The sequence below is a fragment of the Pristiophorus japonicus genome, chromosome 6, assembly GCF_044704955.1.
Source record: "Pristiophorus japonicus isolate sPriJap1 chromosome 6, sPriJap1.hap1, whole genome shotgun sequence".
Classification (NCBI taxonomy): Eukaryota; Metazoa; Chordata; class Chondrichthyes; family Pristiophoridae; genus Pristiophorus; species Pristiophorus japonicus.
Window position 1 is genome coordinate 262,218,005 of NC_091982.1, and position 25,833 is coordinate 262,243,837.

The following is a 25,833-nucleotide window of genomic DNA, read 5'->3' on the forward strand; positions in this document are numbered from 1 at the left end:
AGTACCTGGGATTCAGCTTTTAAACCCTCCCTTATGACATCCCTATATTCCCATACTATATTTGAATCTATGATTAACATTGGCATCCATCCTCTCTTTCTTCCCACTCTATCCCTTCCCTCCTGAATGTTTTATAACCAGGAATGTTCAGCTTCCTGTAAAGCCATAGGATAAGCCACACCTTTGTTAATGCTATTATACCATAACCCCTCTCCTCCCTCTGATTGGCTGCCAATTCATTCTAAAGTTATTTTTTGTTAATTTTGAGATTTCACTTTCTATAATTAAAGCACAAAGTAAGAGTTTTTTTGACCAATATATGTAACATAACTGTAAATCTATTCTTTATAAATGGGTTTACAATTTCATTATACATGGCCAACAGAAGAAATCCTACCCTACATTGAAGATTGGTAAGGCATGCATTTTCCAGATCTGGAATAATGGCCAATATTTTATTTTTAACAGCTTTTGTCAAGGATCTGATAACTACTGAATAATTTTTCTCTGTTGCAAAGCAGACATACAGGCGCTCAATTTCCTGCATGCTTGTGCCAGGAAACAGGGATAATCTGGGTGCCAAATGGGTTGAGAATCTGTTGTAACAGATCTCCGCATGGGAGACGCCCTTCTGTGCGGGCGTAAACAAATGACAGGGTAATGTCAGGATAATGTAATTCATCCAAACTCCTCCTCATTTTCCCTAATCGTAATAATGTATGTCTGTATCAAACAAATGAGCACAGGCCCAACCTACTTAACCTATAAGTCCCTCATCTCCAGAATCAACCTCGTGAACCTTTCTGAACAGCCTCCAATACAAGTATATCCTTCCTTAAATATGGAGACCAAAACTCTTGGTGTGGTCTCACCAATTATTTAGCTGTAGCAGGACTTCTCTGCTTTTATACTCTAGCCCCCTTGCAATAAAGGCCAACATTCCATTTGCCTTCCTGATTATTTGCTGTACCTGCGCACTAACTGTTTGTGTGCCATGCACAAGGATCCCCAAGTCCCTCTGTACTGCAGCATTTTCAATTTTTCTGCATTTAAATTAAAATTTGCTTTTCTATTTTTTCTGCCAAAGTGGATGACCTCACATTTTCCCACATTATATTCCATCTGCCAAATTTTTGCCTACTCACTTAGCCTGTCTATATCCCTTTGCAGATTTTTTGTGTCCTCCTCACAATTTGCTTTCCCACCCATCTTTGTATCATGAGCAAACTTGGCTACATTACACTCAGTCCCTTCAGCCAAGTCATTAATATGGATTGTAAAAAGTTGAGGACCCAGCACAGATCCCTGCGCCACCCCACTAGTTACTGTTTGCCAACCGGAAAATGAGAGTAGAGGGAGCTTGAGCAGTGGTGCAAGAGGGAGGGATTCAAATTCCTGGCTTGAGCAGTGGTGCAAGAGGGAGGGATTCAAATTCCTGAGACATTGGAACCAGTTCTGGGGGAAGTGGGACCTGTACAGAAGGGACAGTCTGCACTTGGGCAGGACTGGAACTAATGTCTTGGGGTGACATTTGCGAATGCAGTTCGGGAGTGTTTAAACTAATATGGCAGGGGGATGGGAACCTATGCAGCGAGATAGGGCGAAGTAATATGGAGCCAGAAACAGATGGTAGAAAGGTAAAAAGCAATAGTGGAAGGCCGAGTAAACAAAGGCAAGCAACAAAAAGGGCCACACTACATCATAATTCTAAAAGGACAAAGGGTGTTAAAAAAAACAAGCCTGAAGGCTTTGTGTCTTAATGCAAGGAGTATCCGTAATAAGGTGGATGAATTAACTGCGCAAATAGATGTTAACAGATATGATGTGATTGGGATTATGGAGACGTGGCTCCAGGATGATCAGGGCTGGGAACTCAACATCCATGGATATTCAACATTCAGGAAGGATAGAATAAAAAGAAAAGGAGGTGGGGTAGCATTGCTGGTTAAAGAGGAGATTAATGCAATAGTTAGGAAGGACATTAGCTTGGATGATGTGGAATCTATATGGGTAGAGCTGCAGAACACCAAAGGGCAAAAAATGTTAGTGGGAGTTGTGTACAGACCTCCAAACAGTAGTAGTGATGTTGGGGAGGGCATCAAACAGGAAATTAGGTGTGTATGCAATAAAGGTGCAGCAGTTATCATGGGTGACTTTAATAGGCATATAGATTGGACTAACCAAACTGGAAGCAATACGGTGGAGGAGGATTTCCTGGAGTGCATAGGGGATGGTTTTCTAGACCAATATGTCGAGGAACCAACTAGGGGGGAGGCCATCTTTGACTGGGTGTTGTGTAATGAGAGAGGATTAATTAGTAATCTCGTTGTGCGAGGCCCCTTGGGGAAGAGTGACCATAATATGGTGGAATTCTACATTAGGATGGAGAATGAAACAGTTAATTCAGAGACCATGGTCCAGAACTTAAAGAAGGGTAACTTTGAAGGTATGAGGCATGAATTGGCTAAGATAGATTGGCGAATGATACTTAAGGGGTTGACTGTGGATGGGCAATGGCAGACATTTAGAGACCGCATGGATGAACTACAACAATTGTACATCTCTGTCTGGCGTAAAAATAAAAAAGGGAAGGTGGCTCAACCGTAGCTATCAAGCGAAATCAGGGATAGTATTAAAGCCAAGGAAGTGGCATACAAATTGGCCAGAAATAGCAGCGAACCTGGGGACTGGGAGAAATTTAAACTCAGCAGAGGAGGACAAAGGGTTTGATTAGGGCAGGCAAAATAGAGTACGAGAGGAAGCTTGCAGGGAACATGAAGACGGACTGCAAAAGTTTCTATAGATATGTAAAGAGAAAAAGGTTAGTAAAGACAAACGTAGGTCCCCTGCAGTCAGAATCAGGGGAAGTCATAACGGGGAACAAAGAAATGGCAGACCAATTGAACAAGTACTTTGGTTCGGTATTCACTAAGGAGGACACAAACAACCTTCCAGACATAAAAGGGGTCAGAGGGTCTAGTAAGAAGGTGGAACTGAGGGAAATCCTTATTAGTCGGGAAATTGTGTTGGGGAAATTGATGGGATTGAAGGCTGATAAATCCCCAGGGCCTGATGGACTGCATCCCAGAGTACTTAAGGAGGTGGCCTTGGAAATAGCAGACGCATTGACAGTCATTTTCCCACATTCCATAGACTCTGGATCAGTTCCTATGGAATGGAGGATAGCCAATGTAACCCCACTTTTTAAAAAAGGAGGGAGAGAGAAAACAGGAAATTATAGACCAGTCAGCCTGACATCAGTAGTGGATAAAATGATGGAATCAATTATTAAGGATGTCATAGCAGCGCATTTGCAAAGAGGTGCATGATAGGTCCAAGTCAGCATAGATTTGTGAAAGGGAAATCACGCTAGACAAATCTTCTGGAATTTTTTGAGGATGTTTCCAGTAGAGTGGACAAGGGAGAACCAGTTGATGTGGTATATTTGGATTTTCAGAAGGCTTTCGACAAGGTCCCACACAAGAGATTAATGTGCAACGTTAAAGCACATGGGATTGGGGGTAGTGTGCTGATGTGGATTGAGAACTGGTTGTCAGACAGGAAGCAAAGAGTAGGAGTAAATGGGTATTTTTCAGAATGGCAGGCAGTGACTAGTGGAGTACCGCAAGGTTCTGTGCTGGGGCCCCAGCTGTTTACATTGTACATTAATGATTTGGACGAGGGGATTAAATGTAGTATCTCCAAATTTGCGGATGACACTAAGTTAGGTGGCAGTGTGAGCTGCGAGGAGGATGCTATGAGGCTGCAGAATGACTTGGATAGATTAGGTGAGTGGGCAAATGCATGGCAGATGAAGTATAATGTGGATAAATGTGAGGTTATCCACTTTGGTGGTAAAAACAGAGAGACAGACTATTATCTGAATGGTGACAGATTAGGAAAAGGGGAGGTGCAACGAGACCTGGGTGTCATGGTACATCAGTCATTGAAGGTTGGCATGCAGGTACAGCAGGCGGTTAAGAAAGCAAATGGCATGTTGGCCTTCATAGCGAGGGGATTTGAGTACAGGGGCAGGGAGGTGTTGCTACGTTGCACAGGGCGTTGGTGAGGCCACACCTGGAGTATAGTGTACAGTTTTGGTCTCCTAACTTGAGGAAGGACATTCTTGCTATTGAGGGAGTGCAGCGAAGGTTCACCAGACTGATTCCCGGGATGGCGGGACTGACATATCAAGAAAGACTGGATCAACTGGGCTTGTATTCACTGGAGTTCAGAAGAATGAGAGGGGACCTCATAGAAACGTTTAAAATTCTGATGGGTTTAGACAGGTTAGATGCAGGAAGAATGTTCCCAATGTTGGGGAAGTCCAGAACCAGGGGTCACAGTCTAAGGATAAGGGGTAAGCCATTTAGGACCAAGATGAGGAGAAACTTCTTCACCCAGAGAGTGATGAACCTGTGGAATTCTCTACCACAGAAAGTTGTTGAGGCCAATTGACTAAATATATTCAAAAAGGAGTTAGATATAGTCCTTACTACTAGGGGGATCAAGGGGTATGGTGAGAAAGCAGGAATGGGGTACTGAGGTTGCATGTTCAGCCATGAACTCATTGAATGGCGGTGCAGGCTCGAAGGGCCGAATGGCCTACTCCTGCACCTATTTTCTATGTTTCTATGACCCATTTATCCCCACTTTCTATTTTCTGTTAGTTAGCTAATCCTCTATCCATGCTAATATATTACCCCCAACCCCGTGAACTTTCGTCTTGTGCAGTAACCTTTTATGTAGCACCTTATCGAATGCCTTCTGGATTGCAGGGAGCGAAATCATAGAATCATACAGCACAGAAGGATCCATGTGCCTGTGCCTATGCCAGTTCTTTGAAAGAGCTGTCTAATTAGTCTCACACCCCCACTCTTTCCCCATAGCCTTGCAAAGATTTCCTTTCTAAGTATATATACAATACTTGAAAAGCTCTTCCATACTACAGGAGGAGGATGAGACTTTCTTGCTGGTATACACCAACTAGGGGGTAAAAACTATAGCACTCATGCCAATAAATGAACCAGGAACCAGCATTTAGTCTGCTCAGTCAGTGGCTATGAAACTCACTACAGCTTGAATTTCTTTCCAGTCTGTGAGGGAGACCTAATAAATAATAGATATCTTGAGGGCGAAATTGACCCTCTGGTGGGGTGCTTATGGGGCGGAGGAGACCTTTGGCTCGAGGGAGGGAGGCACTACAACCTCCCGGGAAATGGTCCGGGAGTTTGCAGAGGTGTTGCAATGGCAGTGGTGCACCCCGCAGTTAACGACTCGGGCTGCTGCGCAACCTGCGTGGCAATCCCTCACCGCCTTGTGCCACCCCCTTCATGCCCCATGGGGGAAATTGCCCCTCGGGCTGTGAGGCTGACACCAGCGGTTGTCAACGCCAGCTTCACGGGTTGCGAAGCTGGCCGACATCCGTTCTCAAGGCGCTCCTTATTGGGGAGAGCGCCAGCGCCATTTTTTTGCCTGCCTTCTCAGGTCGGCTGAACCATGGAGGCCCTAGCGTGGTCCAGGCCGCCTTCGTGCAGCCCAACACTCTGTTTTGGGTGTCACATGCTGCCCTAGGAGCCCAATGGAGGCATCAGACTCCTTGCAGAGTGTGCAGCGGCCCTCCACCTAAAACCGAAGGGGAGGAGCGTTGAAGCGCGCGGAGCCCCAGTAGCGCCCCGGTTACCACCCCCAAAGGAAGTGGAGTGCGTGAGATTGTGCTCCGCTTCCTTTCAGGGGCGGTAAGGGCAGTTCCGTGGCAGGCGCAGAAAGTCCCGGCCCCAGAAGGTTACTGTTCCCATTTGGGGCGGAGGGCAATTTCACCCTTGTGTTGCCAATTTGCTACTTTAAAAAAAGCACCTTGTCAGCAGCATGACAGAGGCTTTTATAACATGTCTGTCATCTCTAAGGTATAGGGGGCTATAGATGGGACCCAAGCCTTCAAACAGGCCTCAATTTTCACTCTTCAATCTTATGACTCTAGCCTAGTGTGCATCATAAGAACATAAGAAATAGTAGGTCATACGGCCCCTCGAGCCTGCTCCACCATTCAATAAGATCATGGCTCATCTGATCATGAACTCAGCTCTACTTCCCCGCCCGCTCCCCATAACCCCTTATCCCTTTATCGTTTAAGAACTGTCTATTTCCGTCTTAAATTTATTCAATGTCCCAGCTTCCACAACTCTCTGAGGCAGCGAATTCCACAGATTTATAACCCGCTGAGAGATGAAATTTCTCCTCATCTCAGTTTTAATTGAGCGGCCCCTTATTCTAAGATCATGCCCTCTAGTTCTAGTCTCCCCCATCAGTGGAAACATCCTCTCTGCATCCACCTTGTCAAGCCCCCTCATAATCTTATACTTTTCGATAACATCACCGCTAATTCTTTTGAATTCCAATGAATAGAGGCCCAAACTACTCAACCTTTCCTCATAAGTCAACCCCCTCATCTCCGGAATCAGTCTAGTGAACCTTCTCTCAACTGCCTCCAAAGTAAGTATATCCTTTTGTAAATATGGAAACCAAAACTGCATGCAGTATTCGAGGTGTGGCCTCACCAATACCTTGTATAACTATAGCAAGACTTCCTTGCTTTTATACTCCATCCCCTTTGCAATAAAGGCAGAGATTCCATTGGCCTTCCTGATCACTTGCTGTCCCTGCATAGTAACCTTTTGTGTTTCATGCACCAGGACCCCCAGGTCCCGCTGTACTGCAGCACTTTGTAATTTTTCTCCATTTAAATAATAACTTGCTCTTTGATTTTCTGCCAAAGTGCATAACCTCACACTTTCCAACATTACAGTCCATCTGCCAAATTTTTGCCCACTCACATAGTCTGTCTATGTCCTTTTGAAGGTTTTTTGTGTCCTCCTCACACATTGCTTTTCCTCCCATCTTTTTATCATCAGCAAACTTGGCTACATTACACTCAGTCCCTTCTTCCAAGTCGTTAATATAGATTGTAAATAGTTGGGGTCCCAGCACTGATCCCTGCGGCACCCCACTAGTTACTGATTGCCAACCAGAGAATGGCCCATTTATCCCGACTCTCTGTTTTCTGTTAATTAGCCAATCCCCTATCCATGCTAATAAAGTACCCCCAACCCGTGAACTTTTATCTTTTGCAGTAACCTTTTATGTGACACCACGGTCAAATGCCTTCTGGAAGTCCCTATACACCACATCCACTGCTTCCCCTTTATCCACCCTGTTCGTTACATCCTCAAAGAATTCTAGCAAACATGACTTCCCCTTCATAAATGCATGCTGACTGCCTGACTGAATTATGCTTTTCCAAATGTCCTGCTACTACTTCTTTAATAATGGGCTCCAACATTTTCCCAACCACAGATGTTGGGCTAATTGGTCTATAGTTTCCTGCTTTTTGTCTGCCCCTCCTTTTTTAAATAGGGGCATTCCATTTGCAGTTTTCCAATCTGCTGGGACCTCCCCACAAGCTAGGGAATTTTGCTAACCAATGCATGCACTATCCCTGCCGCTACTTCTCTTAAGACCCTAGGATGCAAGCCATCAGGTCCAGGGGATTTATCCGCCTTTAGTCCTGTTATCTTACTGAGTACACCTCCTCAATGATTGTGATTGTGTTAAGTTCCTCCCCCCCTGTAGCTCCTTGACTATCAACTGTCGGAATATTGTTAGTGTCCTCTACCCCGTAAAGACCGATACAAAATATTTGTTCAGAGTTTGTGTCATCTCCATGTTCCCCATTACTAATTCCCCGGTCTCATCCTCTAAGGGACCAACATTTACTTTAGCCACTCTTTTCCTTTTTATATACCTGCAAAAACTCTTGCTGTTTTTATATTTTGTGTTAGTTTGCTTTCAATAGTCCATCTTCCCTCAAACATTTTTTTAGTCATTCTTTGCTGGCTTTTAAAAGCTTCCTAATCGTCTGTCCTCCCACTAGTTTTGGCCACTTTGTATGTCCTTGTTTTTAATTGGATACCATCCTTTATTTCTTTAGTTAGCCACGGGTGGCTATATTTTCTTTTACACCATTTCCTCCTCACTGGAATATATTTTTCTTGAGAGTTAGGAAATATCTCCTTAAATGTACAGCACTGTTCATCAACCGTCCTACACTTTAATCCATTTTCCCAGTCCACTTTAGCCAACTCTGCCCTCATATCTTTGTAGACTCCTTTATTTTAGCTTTGTACGTTGGTATGAGATCCAACTTTCTTGCCCTCCATCTGAATCAGCCATTACAACCTTTCACTCTGTAATAATCTTCCCAAACCATCTGCCTTGCTACATCCTTCCTCGTCTTCAAAAGCGCCCTTAAATCATAAGTTATTTTTATCAAGCCTTCAGTCACCTCTTTCTGGTTCCTGTTTGGTGTTAGTTACCCTTTTCTTTTGTGAAATGCCTTGCATTGATTTGCTGTATTAAAAGTCATTGGTTTGTCCATTGTGCTTACTGTTATTGGAGATACAAAATGTGATTAGCTACTTCATCACAAGAAAGCAAGAAAATTCAGAAGGGGAATCACCAAGGACCTCTCCCTTAAACCTCCTAGAGTGGTCTACATAAAAGCATTGGCAAAAGATGCTGAGCACCTTGGTGGGTAACCCACGTGAGACCTGAGCCAAGCCGACATAACCCACATGAGACCCTACCTGACCCGACCTAACCCACGTGTGACCCGAGCCGAGCCGAGCCAACCTAACCCACATGAGACCCGAGCCGACCCGACCTAACCCACGTGTGACCCGAGCCGACCCGACCTAATTCACGTGTGACCTGAGCCGAGCCGATCTAACCCACCAGTGACCCGAGCCGACCCGACCTAACCCACCAGTGACCCGAGCCGACCCGACCTAACCTACATGAGACCCGAGCCGACCCGACCTAACCCACATGAGACCCGAGCCGACCCGACCTAATTCACGTGTGACCCGAGCCGACCCGACCTAATTCACGTGTGACCCGAGCCGAGCCGACCTAACCCACCTGTGACCGAAGCCGAGCCGACCTAACCCACGTGAGACCCGAGCCGACCCGACCTAACCCACCTGTGACCCAAGCCGAGCCGACCTAACCCACGTGAGACCCGAGCCGACCCGACCTAACCCACCTGTGACCCAAGCCGAGCCGACCTAACCCACGTGAGACCCGAGCCGACCCGACCTAACCCACCTGTGACCCAAGCTGACCTAACCCACATGAGACCTGAGCCGACCCGACCTAACCCACGTGTGACCCGAGCCGACCCGACCTAACCCATGTGTGACCCAAGCTGACCTAACCCACATGAGACCTGAGCCGACCCGACCTAACCCACGTGTGACCCGAGCCGACCCGACCTAACCCATGTGTGACCCGAGCCGACCCGACCTAACCCACATGAGACCTGAGCCAACCCGACCTAACCCACGTGTGACCCGAGCCGACCCGACCTAACCCATGTGTGACCCGAGCCGACCCGACCTAACCCACATGAGACCCGAGCCGACCCGACCTAACCCACATGAGATCCGAGCCGACCCGACCTAACCCACATGAGACCTGAGCCGACCCGACCTAACCCACATGTGACCCGAGCCGACCCGACCTAACCCACATGTGACCCGCGCCGACCCGACCTAACCCACATGTGACCCGAGCCGACCCGACCTAACCCACATGAGACCCGAGCCGACCTAACCCACCTGTGACCCGAGCCGAGCCGACCTAACCCACATGTGACCCGAGCCGACCTAACCCACATGAGACCCGAGCCGACCCGACCTAACCCACCTGTGACCCGAGCCGACCTAACCCACGTGTGACCTGAGCCGACCCGACCTAACCCACCTGTGACCCGAGCCGACCTAACCCACGTGTGACCCAAGCCAACCCACGTACTCCCCTTCAGATTTCTTCTTCGAAATCTGGAAATACCCGAGACTTGGCCCAGGGGTTTCCGGATTCGGGACATTGGATTTCTTCTCCGAAATCCGGAAAAACCCAAAAACTGGAATGACCTCGGACCTGAGATTTGGGGTTTCGGGATGTTCTACCTGTACATATATAAATATAAGGTGTTGTTGAAATCAGATAAATGAATTGACAGAATTGTTATATTATTGGGTGATTCGAAAGCCATTTGCTTGAAGTCTAATATTTGTTTGACAATAATAATGCATTCATAGGAGCTTTTTCACACTCATATAAAGAAGATTTCCTCTGTGTGCTATATATATAACAAAATTGTAAACCCATATTCAGATTTACAAATTTGTTACATGTTGTGCATAGACAAATATTCTTTCATGGTGTATAAGTGGACCAAACATGAGAGTTCAATCTGTTGTAATTGCTGATAGATTACAAAGATAGTTAATAACATTAAACCTCACACTCTTTAGGTGACATTCGCACGTGGCATTGTAGGTTGGGGACCATTTAGTGCCTCAGAACTGTTCACAATTTCAGAATCTGATGAAACAGAAGACCATCCAGAAAAGCTCACCTCCGCTGAAGAAGCTCTTGCAGACGATCTGGTACCTCTCACGTGCCCAGGAAAAGCATGGAAGTCCTTGAGACAGATAAAACCTGCTGCTCCCCCAGTTCAAGAACACCATGAAGGCAACAAACCTATTCAAACAACATTGGGTGATACTGACTTACTGGACCTTGCACAATAAACATTTGTTACCATTGCTGATGTGCATTAATATAAAGATAACATTTAATTAAACAGTGTAATAAAATTCATAGTTGGAATTTTAAAACTTTTGTTTCCATCAGCTCTACACTTTTCACAGAGTATATTTTTTTTCTGTGGTGTCTCTGAAGACACGTGAAGTTGGGAGTCCCCAATGATTTGAATAAACTTATCTATGGCTTTATATAAAATACATTCACACAAATAATCATCTGCCATCCTTATAGAGCTTTCGGGTTTCTACTGAAAATCGTTACAGTGTGAAATGTATAATTTTGTGCAATGACTTAACAATTTAGAACAGGGAACAGCAAAATATAACAATTCAGTAAATGTGCTGCCCTATACTCTGGTCTCCGACTTAAGCAGTACTTATTATTTACCAGGTAAAATAAAGAGAATTGTTGGTAATAAGAACCTGTGGCTGTGTTTTATTTATTTCCAGTTCATATTGACAATCAGAGTTTGGGCCAAATTTCCACACCAGGCTAAATTTGGACTTTTCTGGTTAGCCGCTGGCACAAAAACAGCCAATATTTTCGGTGGTCAGTTCACTTTAATAATTATTCATAGAAACATAGAAAATAGATGCAGGAGTAGGCCATTCGGCCCTTCGAGCCTGCACCACCATTCAATAAGATCATGGCTGATCATTCACCTCAATACCACTTTCCTGCTTTCTCTCCATACCCCTTGATTACTTTAGCCGTAAGGGCCACATCTAACTCCCTCTTGAATATATCTAATGAACCGGCATCAACAACTCTCTGCGGCAGGGAATTCCACAGGTTAACAACTCTCTGAGTGAAGAAGTTTCTCCTCATCTCAGTCCTAAATGGCTTACCCCTTATCCCTAGACTATATCCCCTGGTTCTGGACTTCCCCAACATCGGGAACATTCTTCCTGCATCTAACCTGTCCAGTCCCATCAGAATTTTATATCTTTCTATGAGATCCCCTCTCATCCTTCTAAACTCCAGTGAATACAGGCCCAGTCAATCCATCTCTCCTCATATGTCAGTCCAGCCATCCCGGGAATTAGTCTGGTGAACCTTCGCTATACTCCCTCAATAGCAAGAACATCCTTCCTCAGATTAGGAGACCAAAACTGAACACAATATTCCAGGTGGGGCCTCACTAAGGCTCTGACAACTGTAGTAAGACCTCCTTGCTCCCATACTCAAAACCCCTAGCTATGATGGCCAACATTCCATTTGCCCTCTTCACTGCCTGCTGTACCTGTATGCCAACTTTCAATGACTGATGTACCATGACACCCAGGTCTCGTTGCACCTCCCCTCTTCCTAATCTGCCGCCATTCAGATAATATTCTGCCTTCGTGTTTTTGCCACCAAAGTGGACAACCTCACATTTATCCACATTATATTGCATCTGCCATGCGTTTGCCCACTCACCTAACCTGTCCAAGTCACCCTGCAGCCTCTTAGCGTCTTCCTCACAGCTCACACTGCCACCCAGCTTAGTGTCATCTGCAAACTTGGAGATATTACACTCATCTAAATCATTAATGTATATTGTAAATAGCTGGGGTCCCAGCACTGAGCCCTGCGGCACCCCACTAATCACTACCTGCCATTCTGAAAAGCACCCGTTTATCCCGACTCTCTGCTTCCTGTCTGCCAACCAGTTCTCTATCCACGTCAGTACATTACCCGCAATACCATGTGCTTTAATTTTGCACATGCTGGTGTAGCTTTGGGAGCTGCCTAATGGGGGATACATAATATCTGGCTAGTCAGTCAAAGCCAGTTGTGGGAGGGTAGGAAATCTGGCTATTCCTAAGCTGAGCTAGCCAGCAGGTTGGTATCTTGGGAGGTGGGTGATGTTTGGGGAGGGCCAGAGGTTTTTTTTTGTGGCTCAGAAGGAGCACAGTTACTTCTCCTGTGACCACAAAAATAAAAACTGTGTGGACTGTGCATGGCGCACGCTCTTCCCATTTGTATCGGAATTTTGCAATTGGGATCCTACAACCAAGGTAAACCCCGATTTGCATATTTAAGCAGCCTTACACCTGGTACACCTGACAGGCCCACCTACGGCATCATTACGGTGGGCAAGGAGTCACCCTCACCGATTTTCCACGGCCAAATCAGCCATGATCTTGTTGAATGGCGGAGCAGGCTCGAGGGGCTAGATGGCCTACTCCTGTCCCTAATTCTCATGTTCTTATGTTTTCAACTGCTGACTGCCCATTTTTCAGGTGCCATGAGTTGAATTTCGGCCCCATTTTCTCAGTAATTTTACAGTTTATGGAGCAAATTACATAAAGCACATAGCAATATTGTAAGTCGACAAAGTCAACTCTGGACTGTTGTGTTTATATCCCTGTTGGCTGTACACCCTGAAAAGGACTTTTGAAATATTGTGACACAAGATGGCTGGTCTGGATTAGAAAGAAACATGTTGCTGAGAGAAACACGTGGGGGTGGATCTCTCCCACAGAAACTGGTTTGTTCAAATGTTAATTTGAACACTGGCCTGCCAGTGGTCAATGACATCAGAGCTGTGTGCTCTTAGGAAGGCCAAGGGACTCTTTTGTGTGTGGAGCTAGATTGTCTAGGGAAGAGAGCAAGTTGCTAGGACAAGACTGACACCTGATTGTCTCCACAACGGTCCATATCCTGGAGTTCAGCCTCAGAATGTGTGCAGACGCAGGCGTCGTCCGCGTATTGCAGCTCAACGACAGAGGTTGGGGTGATCTTGGACCTGGCTTGGAGGCGGCGTAGGTTAAACAGCTTCCCACTGCTCCTGTAGTTTAGTTCCACTCCAGCGGGGAGCTTGTTGATTGTGAGGCAGAGCATGGTGGCGAGGAAGATTGAGAAGAGGGTTGGAGCGATGACGCAGCCCTGCTTGACCCCGGTCTGGACGTGAATTCGGTCTGTAATGGATCCGTTGGTAAAAATCACGGCCTGCATGTCGTCGTGAAGCAGACGAAGGATGCTGACAAACTTTTGGGGGCATCCGAAACGGAGGACCACGCTCCATAGACCCTCACGGTTGACAGTGTCAAAGGCCTTTGTAAGATCGAAAAAGGCAATGTATAAGGGTTGGCGCTGCTCCCCGCATTTTTCCTGCAGCTGTCGCGCTGCAAAGATCAATGTATGCACTGAGGCATATGAAAGCATGGGCCTTACGCTTAACATCCGTAGGACAAAGGTCCTCCACCAGCCTGTCCCCGCAACACAGCACTGCCCTCCAATCAACAAGATTCACGGCGCGGCCCTTGACAACGTGGACCATTTCCCAAATCTCGGGAGCCTCTTATCAACAGAGGCAGACATTGATGCGGAGATTCAACATCGCTTCCAGTGCGCCAGTGCAGCCTTTGGCCGTCTGAGGAAAAGAGTGTTTGAAGACTAGGCCCTCAAATCTACCACCAAGCTCATGGTCTACAGGGCTGTAGTAATACCCACCCTCCTGTATGGATCTGAGGCATGGACGATGTACAGAAGGCACCACAAGTCGCTGGAGATATATCACCAACAATGTGTCCTCAAGATCCTGCAAATCCCCTGGGAGGACAGGCGCACCAACATCAGTGTCCTCGCCCAGGCTAACATCCCCAGTATTGAAGCACTGACCACACTCAATCAGCTTTGCTGGGCAGTCTACATAGTTCGCATGCCAGATACGAGACTCCCTAAACAAATGCTTTATGCGGAGCTCCATCATGGTAAACGAGCCTAAGCTGGGTAGAGGAAACGTTACAAGGACATCCTCAAAGCCTCCCTGGTAAAGTACGACATCACCACTGACTCCTGGGAGACCCTGGCTGAAGACCGCCCGAGGTGGAGAAAGTGCATCCGGGAGGGTGTTGAGCTGTTCGAGTCTCAACGCAAAGAGCGTGAAGAGGTCAAGCACAGGCAGCGGAAGGAACGCGCAGCAAACCAGCCCCACCGACCTCTTCCCCCGACGAATGTCTGTCCCACCTGTAACAGGGTCTGTGGCTCTCATTTGGACTGTTCAGCCATCAGAGAATTCACTCGATGGCTTCCTCGATTCTGAGCAACTGCCTATGATGATGATGACAACAGTCCAGCAACCAGGACTGATGGGCAATTTAACACTCACTCGGTAAGCCTTCAGACATCGATCGGCTGGCTTTGTTCAGACCCCAGCGCATCTCAGATAGCGCAAAATAAGACCTGAAGAAGCCATGGAAAGGTTCCCCGAGGCAACAGAACCATCCAAAACCAGCTAGAATTGTAGATTACATAAGTATAACTGTCGAGCGTTTTGGAAACTCGATCTTCGTTCTCTCGCATCCTACGTGAAGGCACGTTTGCCCACCTCTCGAGGATAAGGACCGAGAGCGAAACCTCGCTTCTCCAACCCGACGGACTTCAACTTCAACCTGGATCTCGCATGCTTAAGTCAAGCACAGGGCAGTGTTGAACCGCTGAGGAAGGACCAGCGAACAAGGAAGGGAAGATTGGGTGAGAACTCAATAGTTGCACGCTCACCAACCAATCCACGTAAGTGCGTGAGGCGGTGACAGTGTGCCCTAACCAAACCAGAGAGGGGTTTAGAGTTAGGTGGGTCCCAGGAGGGTTTAGCCACGGGAAGGGTTGGTCTGTTGTAAGGCTAACAAGGGAAGTACACTGTTTTACTAAGTGTTACTGCACTGTGTGGTTCTACTTCACAAGCATCTGGCGAGTGGAGTGGAGGTGTTGATCTGTTGTAATAAACCTTGTGTGATTTTGAACTTGAAACGTTGGTGCCTGTCTCACTACAAGACAATCCGTTGTAATTCTTTTCACCCAAGCATAAGGACAGGATTGGTGTGCTTGCTATAAGCAATAAATCATAAACAGCAGATTGGATAACTGTGAGACCTATGGGCACCGGTCTCTGCGGAAAACCAACCCGTAGCACACATTGCAAGGCAGGGCCGATTTGGCACTGATCACTGCCAAGTAAAAACCCTTACGTATTTGGACTCTACAGCGAGGCCTCGAAAACCTCAGGAAATAACCGTAGACTGACCACTTACAATACGTACTGTAAGGGGTGGTTTGCAGGGGGTCAGCTTTCCCTTCTGACCTTATATGAGCGGTTCCGAATCGCTCCCACACCCTTGGTTCTAGACACTGGAATTATGAAGGGATGGTGACAGACTTGGACAGACAATCGGTTTCAAGGTAGGAAGCAGGTATGGCTTTATTGTGTTTAAAAAGAAGTAAAAGGCACACCTTTAGTAACACACACAGATCAATACACACTGAGGGGTACAACACATTGAATAAATTGTCAAATTACAGCCTGTGGGGAAAAGAATACAGCTTAAACTCTAAATGGGGTAAAAAGGCGAATGCAGATACATTTACACAAGTTATCCCAGCCTCCCTCCTCCCAATTCCCCTAACTAACGAAGTTATAGCTCTGGGGGGGGGGTTCAGGGGCTATGCTCACCAATCCCTTTAGACAGTTGCCGGTGAATCACGGTTTCGGGGTTCGCTGCACTTGGCCTTCTAGGCGAGCCGTACCCCGGTCGGAGGATAGGACTTCGGACTGTGTAGTCTTCGGTTGGGGTGCGTCCTTTGATGCGCTAAGTTGCGTTTTGGATGTATGGGGTAAATACCCACTTTCTTTAGTTAGGAATAGTTTTAGTTAGTCCCTTTTGGTAATTTCTCCCCCGTTGGGTCGTGCAGAAGTAGCTTGTAGAGTGGTTGTCAATTTGGTTCCTGACAACCTTCCGTTGCGTGCGCCTCATGCTCGGTCGGTCCTTGACGATTTCTTGTAGTTTCCTTCACTACTCCATTTCTTCACTCCCCAGCTCCAGCTGCTGTTTCTGTCTATGTTCAAATCTGTGCAAGTTACAGTCTGTGTTCTGCTACTTTTAGTTCTGCTAGTTTTGAGTTCTGCTAGTTTTCCTGTGTTCTGCTAGTCTGTGTGCTGCTCCTTGCTGGTCTTTTCTTGTAAAAAACTGGGGGATAGATATATTCCAAAAAAAAAGGCTCCGTTATCTCCCATCAAATCTCTTGGGCTCTGTTTGAACTGTTCTGTCCACTGATTTTCAAATGTCTCCTTTGTCAGCAGTAACTCGATTAGGGTGTGAGAATGTGCTATCACTGGTTTTGCATTGTTTTAGAATTGTCCAGTTTCTTGACCATGATTTCCATTGTGCTTGATTGGGTAATTCGATTATCTCTTAGAGGGTGAATAGTTCCCCCAGACAGTCTGGGGTCTTTAATACATGAATTTGGCCCTACCTCCTGTATTTGGTAACTCTTTTTTTTTGCAGCCAAAATGTTGTAGAATCTTAAAATTGATATGCTCCTTCCCATAGATGTTTAGGGGATCTCAAGCTTCTGTAATTTAGGTCCATTTTGAATTCCCTTTCCTATGAGTCCAAACACTGTGGGGGGGGTCTCCATGAATCTTTGCGAGATATTGGTAAATTCTACATTACAGCGAGGCCTCGAAAACCTCAGGAAATAACCGTAGGCTGACCACTTACAATACGTACTTTATTAAATCTGATCAAAAATAATTCTGCCTTGACACTTGAGAATTGATTTTAACATTGCTGGTTTTGGCGGCTGATGAGGCCTGATGGAATTTTAACCTGTTCCTGAGCGGGGTGCCTGCTGTGGCAGCCCTGCCAGGTGAACCTGTTGGGACACCAGTGAGATTTGCTAAGGTAAGTTAAATAAAACGTTTCTCGGTGGCACCTGGAGGAACTGGGAATGTGCAAGACTCTGCTGCTCCGATCTTTCCCCCACCCCCGCTGCCATTAGATCCTTAGAGCATCCCCACTCCCAGACATAACTTGCAGGCGGCAGCCTTCTTCTGATACTGGCAGGCGGCCCCTGAGCCGCCCAGCTTTTGTACTCCCCTACTGTGACCAGCAGGATTCAAAGGAAACCAGGGAGTTAAAATTTCTCGTATGATGTAGGGCAAGAAAGATGATTTAACCAAAGTGGTCCATGATTATTTGCTGTCGTATTGCTCCAAAGGTTCAATTAACCGTGTGCAGGACTCTGATTTACATATATTAGCCTGTTTACAGACAGGTTTGTTAGATGATTAAAAATAGTCCGAGTCAATATGTTGTCCGGCGTATTTATGGTACAGTTAAGGCTGCCAGGTCACGACCTGAAATCTGGAGGTCTAATTTTACATCAGGAAAAAGGGTAGCCATGAGTTGAATTTCTCCGCCCCCCCACTCCCCCGCAATGTTCCTTTTTCAGTTTATAGTTTAGTGTTTGTACACATCTGCTGAGTTGGAGGATCCAGAGTGAAGATTGTGAAGTCTTCTTCCAGATTCTTCCTCTTTTTCTTCAATTTGTTATGAATGAAGGTATGCACTCCTCTTAGCAGGAATAGACCAGCAATCAAGGCATAATAACTCCCATAAATCAGGAACTGGAGAAAAATGAGGCAAATATTGATTACAATCCAACAAAACACCATTGAGTTAATCTGGAAAAACTGTCGGCATTCTTTTCAATCAGTGATAATACAATCAATGATATTTATATCAAATTAAAAGTGCAGACAGATTTGTGCTATGAACTTGTCATCTGTTAACTGGGTCAACTCTGCCCATCAGTGACTTTGGTTGCATTTTTCTGGATTTAATTGGAACTGATTACTACACAGTATAAATGCACACGAGGCCCATGCTTGAGAGAAGGTCAGTCTGTGACCTGTCCTTTATTCCTTAGCACTCAAGTGATGAAGGTGGGTGGAGCTTCCCCTTTTATACCTGAAGGTCCAGGTTAGGAGTGTCTCCCACCTAGTGGTCATTGTTCTCACAGTGTACAACTTAGGTCAGATTATACATGGGTTACAATGCTGGTTGAATACATGACATCACCTCCCCCCCAAAATCTAATTGGGATCACAGGTTGAGTCTCTCTGGTGATTTACGCTCTCTTGTAGAGCGCCTGAGTTGGGGCTCCGGTTGTTGTGCGCTGGCCTGAGTGTCTGCTGTTAGCGGTGCCTCAGGCCTGTCCAAACTGCCCACAGTGACTGGGCTCTCCTCCCTTTGGTTCCGGTGTTTGGTCACCTGTGGTGGAGTGAACTCTATATCGTGTTCTTTCTCTGCTTCTTCTATGGGGTTGCTGAACCTCCTTTTTGTTTGATCCACGTGTTTGCGGCAGATTTGTCCATTGGTAAGTTTACCTATCAGAATCCTATTTCCCTCTTTGGCAATCACAGTGCCTACGAGCCATTTGGGCCCTGCAGCGTAGTTGAGGACAAAAACAGGGTCATTTACATCAATACATCGCGCCCTCGCATTCTTGTCATGGTAGTCATATTTGGCTGGCGCCTGCTCTCGACAATTTCTTTCATGGTGGGGTGTATAAGGGATAACCGGGTTTTGAGCGTCCTTTTCATTAGCAGCTCTGCGGGTGGAACCCCTGTGAGCGAGTGTGGTCGGGATCTACAGGCCAACAGGAGGCGTGATAAGCGGCTTTGTAGGGAACCCCCTTGGATTCTGAGCAACCCCTGTTTGATTATCTGCACTGCTCGTTCTACCTGGCCATTTGAGGCCGGCTTGAACGGTGCCGTTCTAACATGGTTAATTCCATTGCCTGCCATGAAGTCCTGGAATTCAGTGCTTGTGAAGCACGGGCCATTGTCGCTGACCAAGACGTCCAGTAGACCGTGAGCGGCAAATATTGCCCATAGACTTTCGACCGTGGCAGAGGCTGTGCTTGAATTTAAAATGACACACTCGATCCATTTGGAGTAGGCGTCTACTACAACCAAAAACATTTTTTCCATGAAAGGACCTGTGTAGTCCACATGGGTGCGTGACCAAGGCTTGGCGGGCCATGGCCAGGGGCTAAGGGGGGCTTCCCTGGGCGCATTGCCCAGCTGGGCACACGTGTTGCACCTGCGAACACAAAGTTCCAGATCTGCGTCTATCCCTGGCCACCAAACGTGTGACCTGGCAATTGTCTTCATCATGACAATGCCCGGGTGCTCATTGTGGAGTTCTCTGATGAACACCTCTCTGCCCATCTGGGGCATGATACGTGGTTTCCCCACAGTAGGCAATCGGCCTGAATCGAGAGTTCATCCCTGCGCCTGTGAAATGGTTTAAATTCCTCAGGGAATGCCCTGTACGTGGCTGCCCAGTCCTCATTCCGGACACATTTCTTGACTAGAGACAATAGCGGGTCTCTATTTGTCCAGACTTTAATCTGACGGGCTGTCACGGGTGAGCCTTCACTTCCGAAAGCTTCAACAGCCATGACCATCTCAGCAGCATGCTCGGTAGCCCCCTCAGTGGTGGCTAGTGGGAGCCTGCTGAGTGCATTGGCGCAGTTTTCAGTGCCCGGTCTGTGCCGAATTGTATAGTCATAGGCGGCTAACGTGAGTGCCCACCTCTGTATGTGGGCCGATGCGTTTGCATTTATGGCCTTGTTGTCGGCCAAAAGGGACGTTAGGGGTTTGTGATCTGTCTCCAGCTCAAATTTCCTGCCAAACAGGTACTGGTGCATTTTTTTTACAGCATATACACATATGAGCGCCTCCTTTTCTACCATCCCGTAACCCCTTTCTGCCTGGGACAAACTCCTGGAGGCATAAGCTACCGGCTGTAACTGACCCTTGACATTGACATGCTGCAACACACACCCGACATCATAGGACGACGCATCGCATGTTAACACAAGTTTCTTACATGGGTCGTATAGTGTTAACAGAGTGTTGGAACATAACAAATTGCGTGCTCTATTAAAAGCCCTTTCCTGGCTGTCCCCCCAAACCCATTCGCGACCTTTGCGTCGGAGCACATGTAGCGGCTCTAGCAGCGTGCTCAATTTGGGAAGAAAGTTACCAAAATAGTTCAGGAGCCCCAGGAACGAACGCAGCTCCGTCGTGTTACGGGGTCTGGGCACTCTCTGGATCGCTTCCGTCTTGGATGCAATAGGGCTGATCCCGTCTGCTGCTACCCTCATCCCCAGGAATTCTACCTCTAGAGCTAGGAAGATGCACTTCGCCTTTTTCAGTCGCAGCGCTACCCGGTCCAGTCCGCGTCGCACCTCCTCCAGGTTGCGGAGGTGTTCTTCGGTATCGTAACCCGTGATGAGGATGTCGTCCTGAAAAACCACCGTCCCTGGAATCGACTTGAGGAGGCTTTCCATATTTCATTGGAAGATCGCGGCGGCAGAGCGAATCCCGAACGGACTTCTGTTGTACTCAAACAACCCCTTGTGTGTCGTGATGGTGGTCAGCTTCTTCGACTCACTCGCCAGCTCCTGGGTCATGTAAGCTGAGGTCAGGTCCAATTTTGAAAAAGTTTGCCACCGGGTAGTGTCGCAAAGAGGTCCTCCACTCTCGGTAGCGGGTACTGGTCTTGGATTAACACTCGATTGATGGTGGCCTTGTAATCACCACATATTCTGACCGTTCCATCTGCCTTGAGCACCGGCAGAATCGGGCTCGCTCAGTCACTGAATTCGACTGGCGAGATGATGCCTTCCCTCAACAGGCGGTCCAATTCGCCTTCTATCTTTTCCCGCATCACGTACGGCACCGCTCTGGTCTTTTGGTGTACCGGCCTGGCATCCGGGTTTATGTGAATCACTACCTTGGCCCCCATGCAAGTGCCGATGCCGGGTTGGAATAATGAGTCAAATTTGTCCAGGATCTGTGAGCATGATACTCGCTCCACAGAGGAAATTGCATTTACATCGCCCCATTTCCAGTTCATGACAGCAAACCAACTCCTCCCCAGTAGTGCAGGACCATCCCCTGGGACAATCCAGAGTGGCAACCTGTTCTCCGAATCTTTGTGGGTCACGACTACCGTGGCGCTGCCTTGCACCGGAATGATCTGCATTGTGTAAGTTCGTAGCTGTGCGTCAATCGCCGATAATTTTGGCCTCCTGGCCTTGGACGCCCACAACTTTTCGAACTGTTTGATACCCATCAGGGACTGGCTGGCCCCCGTGTCTAGCTCCATTGATACTGGGATGCCACTGAGGAGCACTTTCATCATTATCGGTGGCGTCCTGGTGTATGAACTGTATACGTGCTCCACATGAACTCGCTGAACTTCAGCTTCCAGCGATTTCTCCCAGCGTTCACTTCTGCAATTTCTGCAGGTATTTTACTCATCTCTGCAAACTCCGGCTGAGTGTGTGCCTCCACGCTTGTTTGAAACAAAAGGTCCCTTGCCAATCGATCGTCCCTAACTGCTCCTGTGACTGTCCTTGAATGCGCCATTAACAGGTGTTGATGGCCCCATTACTGGCCGCATTGTCCCTTGCAATGGCGTGAATCGCCGTTCTGCTTGCCATTGTCTCTGTCGAACTCCCCCTCTGGGTTCGACTACATGTTGGGGCATGCCCGATTGCCCTTGTCTGCCTGGAGAACTGTGTGCTGCTTTAACAATGTTGAATCTCTGTCCCAACCATTCCTTAACACAGTACCTCTCGTCTGTTCTGCTCGTGGCCATGCTCGCGTGGTTTAAATCCCAGTTTCTCGTCGCCATTGATACGTCCTTACTATACAGTATAAATGCACACGAGGCCCATGCTTGAGAGAAGGTCAGTCTGTGACCTGTCCTTTATTCCTTAGCACTCAAGTGATGAAGGTGGGTGGAGCTTCCCCTTTTATACCTGAAGGTCCAGGTTAGGAGTGTCTCCCACCTAGTGGTCATTGTTCTCACAGTGTACAACTTAGGTCAGATTATACATGGGTTACAATGCTGGTTGAATACATGACAGGAACCTTGAAATACTAAACAATGGCCCAGAAATCCCGGCCTCCCCGGGTCCGTACGAAGTTTCTATGGACCTGGGAATGCATCGCAAAATCCAGTTTTCAGCATGCAATGCACATGCGTTGAAAACCGGCTTTTCCGATCTGTCAAGTTTCTTGCTTGACAGATCCTCCACATCTCGGGAGTGAGGACATTTGCAAGGGCAAGATTGTGGTATTTACCCATATCTTGCCCAGCAAATGCCTTCAAAATTCTTGCGCCTGATAAAAGCAGGCGCATAGCATACTTTTACAGATGTAAGAGTTTAAAAACATACAAAAATATAATTACATTAAATTAAAAAAACACATATTCGTTTTAAAAATCCTGCCCAGTCCTTACATTTATTTTTAACCATAATTAAAACTTTGTTAAAAAATCGGCAACATTTTTTTCTTGAAAAACATTTCTATCAACTTTAATTTCTATAGTGTATTTATGTGAGGTATTTTTTTAAATGTTTTATGTTGTGTTTTGGTGGTTTGGGATGTTTCTCATTCATACGAATTGGAGTTTCGGACTTACGAAACTCCTATTACTATGAATGAGAAAAGACTTTACCGTGATTGGATGTCCAGGCCCACATGACTCCTACGGACGTCCCAACGTGAACGCGCTCTGTTGTGCAAGAAGAGGGGGCCTCGAGTCTGGGATCTCTGGCGGGCATTCGACCAAAAGGTAAGTGCACGTCTTTTCTCTTACTTTTAGTCGAACGCCCGCGGGAAGAAGAAACACAGGGATTTCTGGGCCAATATCATCTGCTGAGATTTCCAGCATTTTCTGTTTTTATTCCAGATTCCAGCATACGCAGTATTTTGCTCTGTATTAGTGCTTAATACAATTCTAGTGTGCTGTTCAATGCCAGCGAACAAAGGAATTTATTACAGCGCTGAAAAGCGCCGTTTATTGTGATCTCTGTTAGATGAGACCAAATGAAGAAAAGAAAATTCATTGTTTCACAGTCTTTTGGGCTCCTCTTTCAAATGCTGGCGTTCATGCGATAATCAATTCTACATTAACCTTGCAATGGATCGATTTCTGTCTCTGTAGTCCATTAGTTTTACTCATTTCGTGATTGATTAGTGTTCTTTGTAAATAAAGATGACTTCCTATTAGCTTGTCATGTGCAATCAGTGTCTGTGTAGGAATGACTAAAATATTTACATGGTGTCAGAACTTGGTTTCTTATCCATTGAAAAAAAGGAAAATGTCAATCTAAGCTACAGAAGTATTTTCAGCAAGCAAAAAGAGAACATAAGAATATAAGAAATAAGAGCAGGAGTAGGCCACCAGGCCCCTCAAGCCTGCTCCGCCATTCAATAAGATCATGGCTGATCTGATCATGGACTCAGCTCCACTTCCCTGCCTGCTCCCCATAACCCTTTATTCCCTTATTGCTCAAAAATCTGTTTATATCCGCCTTAAATATATTCAATGGCCCAGCCTCCACGGCTCTCTGGGGCAGAGAATTCCATAAATTTACAATCCTCTGAGAGAAGAAATTCCTTCTCATCTTAGTTTCAAATGGGCGGTCCTTTATTCTGAGACTTTGTCCTCTAGTTTTAATTTCCCCTATGAGTGGAAATATCCTCTCTGCATCCACCTTGTCAAGCCCCCTCATTATAGAAACATAGAAAATAGGTGCAGGAGTAGGCCATTCTGCCCTTCGAGCCTGCACCACCATTCAATATGATTATGGCTGATCATGCACTTTAGTACCCCATTCCTGCTTTCTCTCCATACCCCTTGATCCCTTTAGCCGTAAGGGCCACACATCTAACTTCCTTTTGAATATATCTTATATGTTTCAATAAGATTACCTCTCATTCTTCTCAACTCCAATGAGTATGGGCCCAACCAACTCAACCTATCTTCATAAGTCAACCCCCTCATCTCTGGAATCAACTTAGTGAACCTTCTCTCAACAGCCTCCAATGCAATTATATCCTTCCTTAAATACGGAGATCAAAACTGTACGCCGTACTCTAGGTGTGGCCTCACCAATACGCTGTACAGTTGTAGCAGGACTTCCCTGCTTTTAGAATTTATCCCCCTTGCAATAAAGGCCAACATTCCATTTGCCTTCCTGATTACTTGCTGTACCTGCATACTCACTTTTTGTGTTTCATGCACAAGTACCCCCAGGTCCCTCTGTACTGAAGTACTTTGCAATTTTTCTCCATTTAAATTATAATTTGTTTTTCTATTCTTTCTGCCAAAGTGAATAACCTCATATTTTCCCACATTATACTCCATCTGCCAAATTTTTGGCCACTCACTTAGCCTATCTATATCCCTTTGCAGATTTTTTGTGTCCTCCTCACAATTTGCTTTCCCACCCATCTTTGTATCATTAGCAAACTTTGCTACATTACACTCGGTCCCTTCATCCAAGTCATTAATATAGATTGTAAATAATTGAGGCCCCAGCATTGATCCCTCGGCATCTCACTAGTTATTGTTTGTCAACTGGAAAATGACCCATTTATCCGCCTCTCTGTTTTCTGTTAGTTAGCCAATCCTCTATCCATGCTAATATATCGAAGCTGGTGTGATTCTCAAGCAGATAAGTTAAAGCTGTAGGTGGAACACAAATAGGATATTCTGAAATGTTTCTGTCAAACAGAACTAGAAATATCTATAACGGATATTATTATAGCTCGAGTGAAATATATTTTTTATAAGGCTGAGATAAGGCCAAGCTAGAAAAAGCATTAGAAACTCCACCATATTTCATTAGGACTAGCATACCAGGCAGCAATTGGGCACATAAACACAAAGGCATTGAAAATCTATGGGGTATTGATCTTGGCAGTTACATGAGAATTGTGCCCACTACTGAACTCTGCCTCTGGCCCCACAGAATCTGCAGAGGTACCTCCAGCTTGTGTAGGCATATCTGCGATGACTCATTCATGCCGAACATGCTGTAAATACTGGTTGAAGCTAGCCAACCCAGGGTTGTTTGGGTTCCTCCGCAGAAGTTTGGCCTGAGAGCTCTCCACTTTCGTGGTACCACTTTAAAAACTTTATAAGAATATTCCCACCCACTCTCATCTTTGGGAATCCAGGCTGAGCCCCACTGCTACCGTTTCAGCCAGGTATACCTGGTAAGACCAGGCAAACCTATGCTGATTTTATGACTGATTACCAAGGAGAGGAAATGCCTCACATGGTAAATTCACGCCCATCAACCCCCCTTCACATTGATGACCTTGTAGGAGCAGGCAGTGATTCCATTCCCACAAAGCCATCCTGGATAATATGGCTTCAAGCCAAGGCCCCCCTTATCTGGGACCCAGTTGAGCTTGCATGCATTCCAGTAGACTCCTAACACACTTGCAAGTTTTCTCCCTCCTTGATACAAAGTCAAGAATTTAGCAAATATTTTTTGATGAGCAAAGTAGTAATTTAC

The 25,833-nt window shown here is 46.3% G+C and overlaps 1 protein-coding gene across 1 annotated transcript in view; it reads right to left on the bottom strand.

The window, feature by feature from the left end:
• Positions 1-17,604: 17,604 nt before the first annotated feature.
• The window catches only part of slc19a3b (solute carrier family 19 member 3b), a 48,776-nt gene continuing 40,547 nt past the window's right edge, over positions 17,605-25,833 (bottom strand). Inside the window, exon 5 of the mRNA XM_070882506.1 lies at positions 17,605-18,061. Coding sequence (XP_070738607.1) covers positions 17,888-18,061 — 174 coding nt within the window. The 3' untranslated portion in view covers positions 17,605-17,887. The remainder of the gene's footprint in view (positions 18,062-25,833) is intronic.